Source organism: Theropithecus gelada, chromosome 8, assembly GCF_003255815.1.
Source record: "Theropithecus gelada isolate Dixy chromosome 8, Tgel_1.0, whole genome shotgun sequence".
Classification (NCBI taxonomy): Eukaryota; Metazoa; Chordata; class Mammalia; order Primates; family Cercopithecidae; genus Theropithecus; species Theropithecus gelada.
Genome location: NC_037676.1, coordinates 115,600,879 through 115,617,517, shown reverse-complemented (window position 1 = coordinate 115,617,517; position 16,639 = coordinate 115,600,879). Strand labels below are relative to the sequence as shown.

Here is a 16,639-nt window from a genome sequence, read left to right as displayed (position 1 = left end):
ACAAAAGTTTTTATTTATATGTATACATATATATTCTAAAATTTTATCACTTATAAACTATAAATTATTGCTTTTATATAACTATGTATCATGTGTGCTATAAAAATGATTCACTCTTTTTGTTACTAGACTATTTCAAAACAAGCATCTTTGGGAGCCAGCATAAAATATAGTACAGTAGGGAAGCATATTAACTCTGAAATCTGGTGCCATAGGTTCATACTTCTTCTTACATGTGTTACTTCAGGCAAGGCAAGATAGTTAACTTATATGTGTATCATTTTTTTTTTCATCTGTAAAACTAGGATAGTTGTTATACTTGTCTCAGAAAGCTGTAGAGCTTGTCTCAGAAAGTAGTGAGGATTGAATAAGATATGTAATGTAAACATAGCACAATGCCTAATGTACAGTAAACACCTGAAGTTTGCTATTATGTTAGCTATTTTTTCCATAATCTCTTTCTAATAGTCTTACACAAATGAACGTATAGCTGTGTTGCTTTCCTACAGATCAGCTACAATAGATAATTTCTGTCTCCCAAATGTAGACACTGTTTCTCATTTCCCCCCTTCTGGAGAAACTAAAGGATTCTCACCCAGGATTGTGGCGGAAAATTGTGTGTTTCTGGAATACCTTTGGAAATCTTTCCTTAAAGAGGATGCTGTTCACCAGGAAAGACTGGTGAGATCTAGCATTAAACACATTGGACTAAACACCAAAGCTCCTGATAGTGACTTTGGATAAACCACTTTAGCTCCTCATGCCTTAACTTTTCCTGTCTGTGAATTATTATTTTCCATCCTGTCTCAGAAGCTGGAAGATACAGGCGAAAATGGTTTGTGATTTATTGTAAGCTGTAGAAACTAGATACTATAGTATTGTTCAAAATATTATGAGATTCCAGATAAATCTTTTAACAACTTCACATGAAATGATAGGCAGGATTCATTTAGGGAAAAATAATTGGATTACAGGATTAGCCATGTGTTTGAAAATAAATAGCAGAAATTCGTATCTTAGCAGTGATCTTTACAGTCTCTTAATCAAAGTTTTCTTACTTTGTGAACAATAATTACTATTAAAATACCCTGTCTTTTGAGAAAGGTTTTTTTGGGGGCTTTTTGTTTGTTTGTTTGTTGGCATGAAGTCCTCCTGTCTGGATGTATAGCTATAGCCGTGTGTTATGTGTTCAAATAGATTGCACAAAACCCAGTATTTTTGTTTCTTTTAATAAAAAGTAAATTCAGTTGGGGTGACTAACCTCTGGAAACTTGATAAGGAGGGCTTTGTTGAGCATCCTCATTAAGTCCAAGGACCTGTTTGCATCTCTAACTGGTAGTCCAGCCCAACATACACAACAGCAGCAACACCACACACTGACATCTTGACTGAAATCCATGCCAGAGCAGCTGCCAAGGTGGTTAAGCAGGCTAATGTCGTTTTCCATGTTCATCCTGCCCGTCATGGTCTAGTCCCTACCTTGTCGCCCACTCCCCTTCCAAACCTGCATATGCAGACAGTGAAAGAGAGCGCTGAAAAGAAGGGACAATGTTCTGCCTGAGGGCTCTTAAAGTATCTCTCTGAATTTAATGAGGTCAGTTGGGCGTCTACAGCTTTTTTACCTTTTGCTACAGCTCCCTACCAGGAAGAGAAATTCCTCTGTAACACACAAACACACACAGGCATGCACACGCATATGTACTGCAAAAATACATTTGGGAAAACACCCACGCATGGCAAATCACTCTTTGTATCTTTCATAAACACGCACACTTACCTCTCACTACAGCGCGCTTATGCTCTCGCTTGCGTAGACACACACACACACACACACACACACACACACACATATGAACTGGGAGAATCACAGATCCACACACAATGCCACGTACCCCGAGAGCTCAGAAGCCTTCCTACGCCTGCAGATTGAACTCACTCGCCACTCAAACCTATGGACACTCGCAGTGTGCCCACTTCCCAGAGCGGAACTCCTTCCAGATGCTACCGCCTTGCTCGACTGAGCGGGCAGCTCCAACGCGAGCCAAGGGGCAAAAGCTGGCCAGGGTAATAGTGTGGCGCACGGGACCAAACCCATTATTTGTGCACAGTGCGTGGAGCTGCAGACTCAAGTTGGGCGGTCCTCTAGACTAAGCCTTGTAGATAGACGCTCTCGCCTCTCATAGCCTGAGGCAGTTAAATGGAGCCACAGGCAGCAGCAATATCCTGTTTCAGAACTAGCGCTGTGGCACTTCCGACGGCTGAAAGGGGACCAGGTTCCCGAAAAGATCAGATCACCAATCAGTTGCCTAATCTAAGGAACTTGTTCATTGAAAGATTTGGGTCAGGACAGTGGTGGAAAAAAAAATCAAGCAGCACGACCTGCTGGTCTTGGGGACACAGCTCCCCTACACCAAGGGATGGGAAAAACAGGGTCCCTTATACATGCGAAGGAAGAACGGGAGGCTCGAAGATGGCCAGTAGATGGCGCAAGAACTCTTCCCTTGTGCAATCTTAACCCTTGCGTGGTGCACGGGGTGGGGGGCGGGCAGGGGGAGGCAGAACCAGATGTATAGATACATACATTTTTCGTTTTGAAAGAAACCTCCTATTTACATATTTGGTACCGATTCAGAATTAAGGCAAATGGGTTCGTTCTAGATAACTACCACAGATAGTTTAACTGCGGCACACACCAACTGAAATGGGGGTTGGGAGGATGAAAGGGCGAACTATTTGGGGAAAAGATACTGACTTCCCTCCCCACCCCACCCCCGCCCAGGCCACTGATGAAATCCGTTTACCGAATCATAAAAACCCGGTGACGGGTTTACACGTAGTTATTTGAATATGTAAACACATGTGTTCAAATACATTCTTCTCTGTGTGAAGGAAGAATTTATTGAGAAAATTCTCTGTGATTTCCTTTTTCAATTAAATCACAGGATAATAAATGGGAGAAGCCTGCTTGAAATATACCGCAACTACAGTAGTAACACATGTCCCATTATAACGACGTGGGCATCGATGGAGCCCGATTCATTATCGTCACGGTTTCCCCAAAAGCAACACAGATCCTCCGATTAAAATATTCCTTTGACATGCTTCTGTATTCGCAGCCTGCAACGGAGAGCTCACTAACATATTATTTCTTGGGCTGCTTTTACAGGCAGAATTGATCTATTCGGGGAAAAAAAGCAAGCCCCTTAATTTCAAATATTGTGTAGAGTTTATCAGAGAGCAGAGCTGGGCTTTTAGAGGCTCACTAGTGGTTTCTGGTGGTTGCTATAACGAGCTAGAATTGGGGTAGATTTTGGTGGAGGGGAAAAAACGCACAAGAAAAGACAGAATCCAGAGTAGCGGAGACTTTGTGCCCCCGTTGGAGAGATGGTTGAGTCCTCGTCAAGGTTGCTGTGGTATCCCAGAAACACCATTCACTCCGAGCTGTGACCGCGCACCAACAACAGCAACAACTCCACTGCGCCGGGCTGAGGAGCAGGAATTAGGAGCTCGCGAATAATATGAAAGGGATCCGCAAAGGGGAAAGCCGAGCAAAGGAATCCAAACCCTGGGAGCCTGGCACGCGAAGATGCGCTAAATGTGGCCGCCTAGACTTCATTCTGATGAAGAAAATGGGGATTAAAAGTGGATTTACGTTTTGGAACCTCGTCTTTTTATTGACGGTGTCTTGTGTGAAAGGTAGGTCTGCTTTGGGGGTCCCCTCCGCTTTGGATGGAGGTGGGCTGACTTGTAGATGGAGAGAGGCTGGCAGCTTACTTTGCAATTTGCACCGATAAAATAATCATGATAATACTAAAGAAGGAGTTGATTCACAGCTCGTTCTCCCCCCCTCAGATAGGAAATGCATTTTGCTTGCCAGATTTGGCGTTCAATGCGGTGATTGAGCTTGTGCTCAATAAATATTCTTGCAGTATGCTCAAACGAATACGTGAGTTGGTTAGTATAGCCTCTAACTAGTGGATATCCAGGCAGAATTCCTCTGCAAGACTTTTCTTAGTGGTGAGGATTACCTTGATCTCTCGTCAGATCACTAGCGGTTGATGCTTTGGGAGGAATATTTATATTAAAGACTGGTCTAAATGCTTTTTAACCCTTTCAGGAAAGAAAGTTACCGATGTGCTAGGAACGTGTTGATTTTAAATGCATGAGGGCACAGGGATCTTCCAAGCACTGCCACACCATCATGAATGTCTGCATGCATATGTATGTAAATTATTTCTACGTGGGCTTCTATGCAATGTTAAATGTAGGGGAGCTTCCCTAGGACCTGTGGTAGAGGTTTGGCAAAAAATGAGGCTTTCAAAGGGTCTGAAATGCCATGAAGTGTAAAGAACCACCTTAGGGGATGAATGAAGGTAGGAGGAAAGTCATTAGCTGACGACCAAAAAGAAAATCCCCAGCAAGTCTCAGCGTTCAGACAGGTAGAGTGAGTGTCACATGCACAGACAAGGGGAGGGGGTAGATGAGATGTAAAAATGCATTCCCAAGCAGGAAGGCAAGGGACAGTCAGGATCATCGGAAAAAGAGCTGTCCTTTGGGAGAAAATAGATCCATAGCTCTCTTCCACAACTTCTCCTGCACCCTGCTGCCCATTAATTGCTGCAAAGAATACTCAGGAGGTGTCTATGACTCATGCCATCATTTTTTGAACAATCACCTCTCCATACTCATGGCAGCTCCAATAGACGCGATGGATGTCGCTTTCAGTGAAGCTAGTTTCAAATCCCGGGTGTCTGTGTGTCGCGGGGGGGCGGGGGATCGCGGGAAAGGGGGTGCTGTTTTGGCCCAGGCGCGCCAGGGCTGTCAACACAAACTGGACGCTTCTTCCTTTGTAAAGGAGTGCCTCTCTGAACCGCAATGGGGCCGCGTCTCTATGAAACAGTTTATTGTCCAGCTTGCAGCTGGCTGTCCCCCCACGGAAGGCGGCTCATTTGCATTCAGTGGAAATGATAATTCATGTTTTGGGAGGAGGGAGCTGGAGAGGTTACCTCTCCCTCTACTATGACCAATGATGGGTGGCATGTCTCGAATTTTAATTTACATCCCAAAATGCCAGGAAGTCGCCCCGGTCTCTGTGGCAGCAACTGCCTTGTAATCCCAACCTCCTCCTTAAAGCTTGATTTTTCCTTTCCCTCTGGGGCCTCAGAGCAGCTCTGAGCCGAAAAGCTTGTCCTAAGTGGCACAACTACACTGCCTAATGTACAAAACGCGGCTCAGGATGCTTACAAGGTTTCTTTGTCGCTGCCTCGACATGTGAAGAGCCACACATTTATGCTTAGTTCGCCTGCCACTGGGAGTTGGTGGTTAATGGATGGCCCTGGGGCTGCCTGCTACACGCGCGCTCCGCGTGGGGGAGGCGCGAATAGCCAGCAGCAGCCCTGGCAGAAAAATGTAAGGGTGACTCCTGTGAGAAGATGACCAGGGTTTAAGTGCGAGTTTTCCTGTGATACCTGTTGAGCCAAAACACATTCGGGGGCAGATGAGGGGGGAGGGAAGTCTCCGAAGCGGGGCAAGCATTCCAGCTTGACAAACGCTGATCCGCGCCGCCTGCAATTAGAGCTCCCGCTGCCCGCACCTACCGTATTTTCCGAATGAGATGCGCCGATAGAAAGGAAAGGCGCGTTAATTTACTTTGGACTGATATAATCGGTTTAGCTTTGGAGATGTTGAGAAGGAAGGGTATGTCATAGCCTTCTTTGACCCTATGCAAAAATCAATATTCTACAAACTATACGAAAAAAATTTTTTTTTTCAGTGTCAATAAAGTTATTCATTGTCACTCAACTGGCACTTGGAAGGCATCTCCTACATTTTGAGACTTGGAATACTGTCCCCAAATTCTGAGAAACTTGCATAGGCTGTATGTTTTAGACCTGCTGTCAATCTCCGAATGATGCCAATTTTGATAGTTGCTTGTTACTCTCCCTTTCCTCATTTTTTTCATTTCACCTGTCTCAAGGCTTTCCTAAAGCCAAGATTGCTGCAATGCCTTAAACGTTGTTTGCCCCAATGTCTATGCCCGCTTTTGTCTTCTATACTTTCTTCTGCACTGTCAGGTCCATGGAAAATCTCAGACTGGGGGGCCGTTGTAAGGATTTTGCAGATTCTAATCTAGACTAGCGTGAGGGTCCAGGAAGTCAGAGGCACGCAGTTTTCCACGTGAACAGGTCTAGCCACGAGAATTCCACCATCTGCCTACAATTTTCACCCCTCCACCATCTCACCTTTTCGTGCAACAGCAATGACAAAGAGGCTTAGTGGGAGGAAACGCCTCAGAGTGTAGAAAGTGGTCTTAGGTAGGTAGGCCTGAACCACTCGGGTGGGGCTGAAAAGGAAAACAACCTTTAACTGGCATTTCATTTCCACTGTCATCATGTGAAATAAAAGGCTGTGGAGGGCACCAAATTGAGGGGTGGGGCAGGACAGGTGCTGCTTAGACTTGATCCATGCCTATTTCTCACTGAACACCCCTCCTTCCCCCCACAAACCCCTCACACACGTACACATGCACACACACAGGCAGAGGTTTCTGAAATGCCTCCAGCTGCAGCGTGTCTGTTTAGGTCTCACCCAGATAGAAACTGTGAATCTCCAAGTCGTGCTGAAGCGTCCCGCCCATGTAAAGAGACACCCATGGGATGCTTTCCCACGCTGCTTGTCAATGGATCCCAGGGGAACACACACCGTGCAGCGAAGGTACTGCGAAGGCACAGATCTCTGGGTAGGCAGCAGGTGGGAGACCGGGTGCGTCGTCGCGCACCCCACGCCAGAGCGTCTTTCCAAGGATTCTTGCCAGAGCTACTTCTTGAAGGATCCACGTTTCTGCTTGTGCTCTGAGATTCCAAGGAGACACTACTCCTGCCACAGAGGTCTTTTGGAAAAGTGGAAATCGCATCATCTCCCGCAGTTAGTTGCCACTAGAGAGGGGCGCGGGTGTCTTATGAGGGGGAAGAGCTGCCAGAGGCACTCATTAGTATCTTTAACGACGCCTGCCCAGGTGGCCATGTCCGCAGCTTTCAGCCCTGCGTGTGTCCCTGGGGACTGACACCCTCAGTCCTCTCCAATAAGGCGACAGTTTTTCCCAACACATCAGGAAAAGATCTGTCTTAGCTTGAGAGAGCTTTACAAAGGGGACTGGGGGAAGGGGAATCAATGTCTTTTCAAAACGGTAACAGCAAACAAAAACCCACCTGGCCAAAACCATTATCAAAACCCTTCCCCCAACACTAGCAGGACTGAGACACCCACTGAAAGGTAACCTTTGTGTTTGAGTCGGGGCCCCTCCTGCTGTAGTTTGGACAGGTTCCCCTCCCTCACATCTATTTCCTCTGGGAATACTTATTAATTTATTTAAGAAGACCAGCCTCCCTGAATTTTTCATGGACCATTCGTGGTTGAAACTGAATGGCTGACTTGGCTCTTGATGTGCGTGTGTGTGTGTGTGTGCGCGCGCGCGTGTGTGTGCGTGTATGTGTGTGTGTTGCTGGGAGGAGGACACATGAATTGACACGGAGAAGCCTTTAGGAGGCTCCGAGGGTGGGTGTGAGTGTGTCCTAGGCGGAAACGCCTGGCGGGTAACAGTGCGTTAATGTTCCCAGGACTCCAGATGGTCAGTGGTGATGCGACCACTGCTGTCACGATGAAACAGAAGTGCGGAGGAAGCTCCCTTTCTCCAGGCGGACCGCAGCGCTGTCCTCACTCAAATAACTTATCTAAGACGCACTCGGGGAGTTCGGAAAGCACACTGGGGAAACAATGAGTGGGGATTGTGGCTCTTCTACAACGTCCCTGTTCCCCAGATCCGTTCAACAAGGAGGGAAAGGCCAGCAGGAGGGCAGCCCCCAGGCTCAAGTGCTGCAAGGGCTTAGTTAGACTCTAAGGGAGAAAGCAGAAGAAATTAAACAGCACAGTGTCATCTGAGTAGCCAAGGTGGTCTTCTCCCAGCCCCGCTGGAGTGGCCAGCTAAGGGGTTGACACGGGGGCGCGCACGGGGATTGCTGTGCATTGCAGAATAATAATGAAGGAGGACAACCAAGGGAAGAAAGATCGGCTCAGGCATGAGGCGGGTTCTCTTCTCCCTGAACGCGGTGCTGCCTTTGGGGAGGCTTTGCACTACCGAGTTGCCAAGTTAACCCAATTTACCCGACTGACAGGGCTTGAACAGTATTCGGAGCTGAACTGCACCGGACAGTTAGCTTGTTGAAAGCTCTCTGAAATGTCCTTTTGCAGCACCGTACTTTCCGGAATCATCTGGTTGGGGAGGAGGCGGGTGCAGCATCACGCCCTCATTGGAAGAGTATGTGAGCAGAAATTATTAAGGAGCAGGTTTCAGCATCTTGAAAACCTGACGCCAGCTCCCTTGAGATCCTTCAAGGAGAAAAAGAGCAGAATTACTCAATAAATTAAGTACTCCAGGAGCAAAGGCTTCGTTCCAGTAGTTATTACCATTCATGATCTTAATTAGCATTTCTATTTGTGGGGTAGCTGAATGGGTTTGGAGTATACACGTCTTTTCCCTAAACACAAAATTTGGTGTCTACAGAACAATGAAATAACAGATAGACACCAAATGTCATCTGTACATGGTTCTAAGTACAGTAAAACTCTATCATAAGTGAAAGCTGATAAAAAAAAAAAGTAGGAGAGGTGTGCAGTTAATAATGCCTTTGTACTTATGTGGGGAATAAAACTCTGACCTTAAAACGCTTTTCTAAGATCTCAAATGCAAAAAAGTGGAAGGAACTAAAGTTTACTTCCTTACCCTTCAAATATACTTCTCCATGTGTTCCAAAGGGTGTTTCTCTTCTACTTACTCATCAGGGGCTTCAGAAATGGCTTAAGGATATTAAACACCTTCAGTATTTTGTCTATTTGAAAGCACCAAGCATATGCCTGGTAAGGCATCAGTTCCTTTAGGTAGCATGACCATTTGAGAAAATACGCCATCTTGAACTTTGAGTTCCAAGATTTGGAAAATTAGAAATAAAATGGTTGTAAATGAGAGATTAAGAAAATAATGTGTAAGATACAAATAAAATCTAAGAACATTTTATTTTATCTACATATATATTAAAACATAGCTTTAGCTATTTTTTCCCTATCTCTTTCTTCTGTTCCCTTTACTCATAATCCGAAAGAGTATATAATTCAGAATACAGTGGAAATACTGATTTGGACTTTGGATGAGTATGTGAATGGTGCCATTACAGACACTGTGATTACCAAATTCATCTTTGTGCTCTCAGAGTGAGCAGGTGGGTGATTCACGGTATTTCCAGGTATACCTATCTCCTTGCTTGCAAGGTTTTCTAAGATTCAGGCCCCTTGTGAGGTTCTTATTCTCTTCAGGAACATCACTTTTCAAAGTATCACAGAGAAATACAATTTGTTGAAGACCTTCCGGTATTCACAGCCTCAATGCTGATGGTCACCTTTCCTTCTCTTAAGGCCCCAGTCTTGCAGCCATCAAATATATTTCATGTGCTAAGGCCCTTTGCTAAGCTATTGTTTGGTGCTGGTTAAGGATTCCTAATGATTAATATTTTCTATATAGTGATAATTTGCCACCGGCAACCTAATTTGAAATCTCTAAAATGTCTAAATTTATATTAACATATGCATTATATACCTGTGGTTGGACGGAAAATAACAATGACAATTATGTGGCATTAGATATCACCACATTATTCAGTTCAGGCCCTTAAATGTTTGGACTACAGTGATTTTCAAAGTGTTCTCCAACAAGTAGTACCAGCATATTCTAAAAACTTTTTAGCGACAAAAATACCTCAGTTTCCCAGATAAGGTCTGTTGAATTAGATGCTTTGGGAGTTGGGCACAGACACTGGTGGTTTTAACAAGTCATCTAGGTAAGTCCTGATTGCACTCTAAAATTTGAGCAACACTACAGTAAAGTGGAAAGAGCAAGGGCTCTGGAGCCACTGAAGGTCAAATAATGATTTTTGCCAACAATTATCTTTGGACTAGCAATTCAATTTTCCTAAGCTTCAGTTTTATTATCTGTAAAAAAAAAAAAAAAAAAAAAAAAAAAAAAAAAAAAAAAACATGACAATATCGGGAGTTTATAGGGAGATGACATAAATCACATGCCTAGCCCAGTGCTTGGCACTAGTAGCTATTGCTGATATTATTTAAATAAACATGCACATGCAAAGCCTGTATGAACTCACACTTTATCTCTAACACCACCACCTTCACTTTTACATAACAGTAAATAAAAAGTGTAGCCTCTTCTCACTAGCTATTATTTCACTTTGGCTAAGTTCCCAGGCTATTATACAGCTGAGAAACACTCTGAAACTGCTGCTTATCACCTTTACACATTTGCTTCTGGTGCTGGCTATATGAATAAGGGGCAGACTCACAGCTCAAAAAAAAAGAAAGAAAAGAAAAAAAAAAAGAAAAAAAATGCTTCCTCTATTCCTGTGCTGATTTCATGCCTTGCATTCTGATATTGATTTCTTTTAATAGTGATTGATTAATGTACTAACATGAATTTGTTCATTCATCTTGTCACAAATCATGACATTCATAGGTCCTTAAATATCAACTAGTTCACTGCTCATATATTATACAATAAGCGCACATGCCAAGAAAGGACAAGTAATTTTTGGTAGTTTACAAAGACCATTAATTCCAGAACTGAGACTAGATGACAGGGCATTCAAGCGCATGTTCAATTCTTTTCTACTTTACCTTATCAATTTTATTAGAAAGTTAGCTCAGATGACACCAATGAATATAGTCAATCAGAAAAATTAATATTTCAGTACTATATATCAATTAGTATTTGTCATTATATCTTTGCGGTAAAAATTTAAAAATGATACTTACTTATTTGGTAGAAGACAAAAGGAGATAATTACGGAATGAAAAACTTTTCTAAATCTGATATAATGTGTACTTCAAATAAATAACTAATTGTATCTTCAGTAAAATTTATTTCTTGACTTACAAGTCTATAAATAAATCAGTGTATTGACTTTTTCATGTCTCAAAAGAACATTGAGGAGCAGTACTTAAAATCAAATTTTTATTTATTTCTTATAATCTGTACACAATTTCTTACTTAAAAGCTTTTAAATCTAGATAAATAGTTCTATCTTTAGTTTTTCATGGGTTTTATTACATTTAAGTCATATTTACATGAGATTTATGCATTCTCTCTAGTCACATTTTCATCTGCATATTTTTTCACATGACATATATAAGACAATTGTCATTCAAAATTCTATAAGAAACAATAATACATTTTATAAATATTAATGGTATAAGAACAATCCATGTGTTAAGTGGTTACCCTCAATTTTAGTGATATTTGAAATATTTTTAAAGACATTTTATGATATGGGAGTAAAATTTGTGAAGTTAATAAATTCTACTCTTTGAGGAGTTGAAATGTTCAGAAAATGATTGAAATATATAAAAAGTAATGAGTGATTCCCTTAAAAAGCTAAGTCTGTAATGTTGAAGATTATGAAGCTTTTCTTTGCTTGATGCTAGCAATTTTTAAAGGAATATTAATGGTCATGAGTTTAAAATAATAGTGGGGATTTTTTTTTTAGCTATGACATTAAAAAATATGATCAAATACTACTTTGAGAGGAAGTTTGTAAATGGAAACAGACTCCATAAAAGTAGACTTATTACATCCCAAATAACTAAAAAAGCAAGGACTTTACCATAGTTTTCTGTTATACAAGTTTATCTGGTTGACTCCAGAATAATCAGAGTTACTATATAGAGAGGATAGGAGACATTCTTATGTTTTGGGAAATGGTACCAGGATAAAATTCTTTGTTGTGTCTTTTCATGTGTGATGTTTTATGCTAAGCCCTTAGCTAAAGTGTCCTTTACATCTCAAACAGTTCTTTTCTCCCTTGTCTTCCTGTATTGAATTCTAGTAAGTATCTTTGAGATAGCTATTATCTCCTATATAGAGATTATTATCTCCATTTTCAAATAATACACATTTTCCTGAGCCCAAAGTTCAATGATTTGCCAGGATCATACAGTTTGCTAGTGGTTAAGTGAAATCTGAAAGGATAATAGATTCATAAGCCATAGACTTACCAAAATCTAAAAGAAAAATGTAAATGACTAAATTACCAATTAAACCTCTTCATTTTTAAGAGAATCACTGAGCCCCTGAAAATACAATTTAGGAGAAAGCTTAAGATCAATAGTCATGATTACATAGATAGATAGATAGATAGATAGATAGATAGATAGATAGATAAATAGATAGATATCCCACAATTACAATAACACAAAACTTAATTGGTTTTGTAATTTTCAACATCTTTCATTTAACTTGACTAAGTTTGTTCTCTAAATGATCTGTACAATAGATGTAAAAGATGTTTTCTAATTTTATAATAGCAAGCAAAGTAAATGCATAGATAATACATATGTTAAATATGACACTATAGAATATAAAACTAGCACACTAAGATAAAACAGATATAAACATCATAACTGTTAGCTCCTAATGGAGAGCTCTTGAGTAAAATTTAAAATTTATGAAAGCAGATACATTTATGAACTTCACATATAAAATAATTGATAAAATTGTATCATAAGCATTGAAAAATAAAATTGTTTTATTTGGTATCTTAATCTTCCACTCAGCTCTACACAATTTAAAGGATATGAAAGTTCTCACAGTGTCCCCAATCTAGTGTTTACTAGGCAGGAAATGTGCATTAGATTTATTTGTGGGGGCAAATACATATTTTTCAAAATTGAAATATGCATATCCAAGTTCCATTCACAAAGTCTATTTCAGTCCATAAGTGCCCTTTAGTTAAAAATTTAGGGGTAGCTGTGTATCTTGACATAGAAGAGGGGACAGGCCAGAAAAATGAAATGGCTTGCTAAGCTAGAGAGTGAACCAGTCTTTACCTGCCCAGTGTACTTTTCTTGTATTTGATACTGTTTTATGAGCCTCTTTTTTTCTGAGACATAATTGGTTTATGAGAGTAAAGCTCATTGAAAGGAGAGACCACTGTGCCTACCCCAACATCCTGATCAGAATTAAAATTAGACTTTTTGAAGTAATTGTGTAAGGAGACACAGATACATATTAATACAGGCAAATGGGAAATTTCACATGCAATCTAAAGATTAACTTAAGGATTACCTGGGGGGAATATAGATATACATCACTCTATGAAAGCAAAAATGCTTTTATTAAATTATACTTAAGTGCTCAAATTTAGCATTACATTTTCTTGTAAAGATGATAAAATATATTTTCATATATAATTATATTACTTTTGTCATTTCTAAACTTTACAGACTCTCTGAATATAAACTAGCCTTTTTCTACATCCATTATTAAAGCTTTATTTGTTGTTATATTTCAGAAATTTTATTTTAACCTGTCTTTTTAATTTTAAAAGTAAGTTATCCTAATAATGTTCTCATGTGTATTAGTCATAGGATATACTTATTGCATTTAATACTTCTTCATAGGCCATTCTTATTTTAAATAGTTTTGATATATGATCTTACGACAGGTAGATGTACATTTCTCCAAGGCTGGCAACGTCCCAGATAAAGGTACATTTATAATTTGTCTCCAAGTCTGTTTTCTACAATTATTCTTTCCAAAATTTTATTTAATGTTGAAAATTGATCATCAGACAAGTTCTTCATTTTAGAATGCATCTGATTGTTATTCATATTTGTTTGATTTTATTGAGATTTAAAATCACAAATTCACTTGAAATCTCATTTTCATGATTTAGGGAGAGGTAGATAATCAAAACAACATTTCTCAAACTAGTTCACATTCCTATTAGCCATTTATTTCTTCTTTGATAGCTACTTAATAAAACTTTCAGCTGTTTTGTTATTTGATATTATTTGATATTAGTCTAATTTCTCAAATATGTATTTTAGCTTCATATCGGGCTATGTTTTGTTTCTTTTAAATCTTTTTATCTTTGTTTTCTTGTTTACATTATGGGAGTTATCTGATTTGAAAGACATTTGAGGAAAAAATGTTCTTATTTTATTTTCTCCTAAAGTAACACATAAGGTACCACATAATGGATACACCCACAGTGAAGTTTATCAACTTAGTCAACACGTAAAAAAAAATAAGCTTTAAATTAAGCTAATTTGTAATTTTTAGAAGTGATTTAGTTTTCATTTTTTAAACTATATATATTTTCATTATGCAGAAATGGCTCCTCTGAATCCATTATCAGAAGTATAATTTGAATCTCAACTAAATGTCAGTAATGAATTTATGCTGAGCTACCTGCATTTTCTAATATTGAGCTCTGTGTTGCTAAAGGCTGCATATGCAAGATAAGGGATCAAAGTTAGAAAAACTGGCAAAAAAATACAGTTGACTCTTTTGGAGATGAAACATACTCTACCTTGAATTTATTGACTCCACACTCTAAGTGACCTAACTATGTACTCTAGACAAAATATTTACTCAGTGTTCACATATATGGAGAAATCTGGAGTTAAGGTTTTTTGGCTGATGTCTAAATCAAAACAGCTGAACTGATTCAAATGTTTTGTGTAAATAAATTTGCATCCAGGCTGCTAATTTGTGTACCAACTTTCAGCTTCCTAGTTTTTAAGATTATGGAAATGATAAAACCTCTAAATGAAGTTCGTAATAGAAATGCTGACAGGCTCATAATTACCTGTATTGAATTCATGTTCAAGGCTCTTTTTACAGCTTTTTAAAAAACTTCCATCTTCACATCCTGCCAGTACTCGAGTACTCTTTTATTTGTTTAATCTTTTTAAAGGAAGTCAAACAGAAACCCTTAAGATCAATTTTCTAGAAAAGTGCTAGAAAACTTTTAATATCTGTGTTAGATTGGGAGTCTTCGTTAATATATTAATAAGTAAACATCAGAAATGACATATTGACTTTACTTTTTATATACTGCCAATTTGTGAGTTCTTAGAAACTAGCCATTTTTCAATCATTTAAAGATTACTAATTTCCCCGTCTTCACAAAAATTATTAAAAATTTCCTATTTTAGAAATACTTTATATTCTAATTATGTAATGCTTTCAAAAGCAAATTCACAAAGGCCTAAAAAGAAATTGGAAGATGTTAGACATATTAAGTTTATCATTTGCTATTTCATGTAAATATCAAATTAATTGTTTTTATAATTTTGTTTTGGCTAAAGTAAAATTTAGTATATTATGTTTTATGTATTAGAACAGTGTTATTTTGAAGTGAGTATTATGGGATTGACATCATTTAAGTTGTGAAGGATTCAGTGATCAGTAAGTTTTATTTCTGCAAAACAACCAATGGATTATTTATCAGCTCTAGAACTCTTTGACACATTCCTTCAGCTATCAATTATTTACTGAGAATCAGTATGGGTCAGACTCTTGCCTAGACTTTGAGAATATAGGGATGAAGGTCTAGTCCCCATCCTAAAGGAAGTCATTGTCTATTTGAAGCGGGCTTTCTGTGTATATAATACCAAAACAATCTGATTAATGTAAAATTGTTTAGTTCTTCAATGGGATTTTCTTCTCATGTAAATATCAGTGTGGTTAATACCACCTTTATTTATATATCATATATATTGTATCTTTACCTTACCACAGGTAAATATAGCATTCTACAGACTCTGTTTGTAACTTTCCAATGAAAGGCATCATTTTTGCAATTTAACCTAATGTAATTTTCCCTTGTAATTTCCAATTAAAATGTTTATTGACTCCCATCTGTTCAGCCAACTGATATTAACTAGTTTATCCAGTATTAATGACGATCCCACATGTATTTCTTTAATAGTGTTTGTACAGTTATATAATCATTTGTGATCACCAATTTGTGCTCTTACAGAATTTTTTTTTTTTTTTTAATATTTGCTCCTGTCTCAGAACTCCTCCTTGGCTTCTTAATACTTTCAATTTAAATTGAAATCTCTGTCCCTTATTTCATGATTCACATGAAAGAAACCTGAACTAACTTATCAAGGTCAACACCTAAAAAGAGCAAGGAAATTAGCTAAATACAAATATAACAGATTTAGTAATTTTTTTCCCTTTGTTATTGTTGTCTTTACTGAAGATGTGTGTTGATGAAGCACAGTTTTTCAATAAGTACATTATGTTTTGTTTTGATTCTAATCTGTGAGGTTAAGAGTAATAAATGAAGACATAATGGGGAAAATACTCCCATCTCATCAATGTTAATTTTGCTACATAGGAGTTTGGTAAAATGATCTATGTTTACAAAGTTTGGAGAGTCATCAAATTTCATCATGTATTTTACATTTTTCTCATTCCTGCCAAGCATATTATTTTGATGATTCATGTTATTCTGATATTTGTACCAACAGATTACTTCAGAACTACCAAACTACCTCCTTATTCCCTTTCACATTCTATAAGTCACATTTCTTGATGAGCTAATAATGACTTATTGTGTAAGAAGCCAGATTTAATGCTTATTAACACAACAAATAGTACAGGTTTTCTTCCTAGTACTGAGCCTCAAAATCTTGATTATTAATGTAAGATCAGAACTATGCATTTCCATATCTATGGGAATTTCTATTTTTTCTGCTTTGATAATTTCAATGAAATTAGTACATT

At 38.7% G+C, this 16,639-nt stretch overlaps 1 protein-coding gene across 1 annotated transcript in view; it reads left to right on the top strand.

Annotated features, from left to right (window-relative positions):
- The first annotated feature begins 3,115 nt into the window (after positions 1 to 3,115).
- Positions 3,116 to 16,639, top strand: part of CSMD3 (CUB and Sushi multiple domains 3) — a 1,234,679-nt gene continuing 1,221,155 nt past the window's right edge. The window contains exon 1 of the mRNA XM_025394338.1: positions 3,116 to 3,696. Within this exon, the coding sequence (XP_025250123.1) occupies positions 3,519 to 3,696 (178 nt within the window). The 5' untranslated portion in view covers positions 3,116 to 3,518. The remainder of the gene's footprint in view (positions 3,697 to 16,639) is intronic.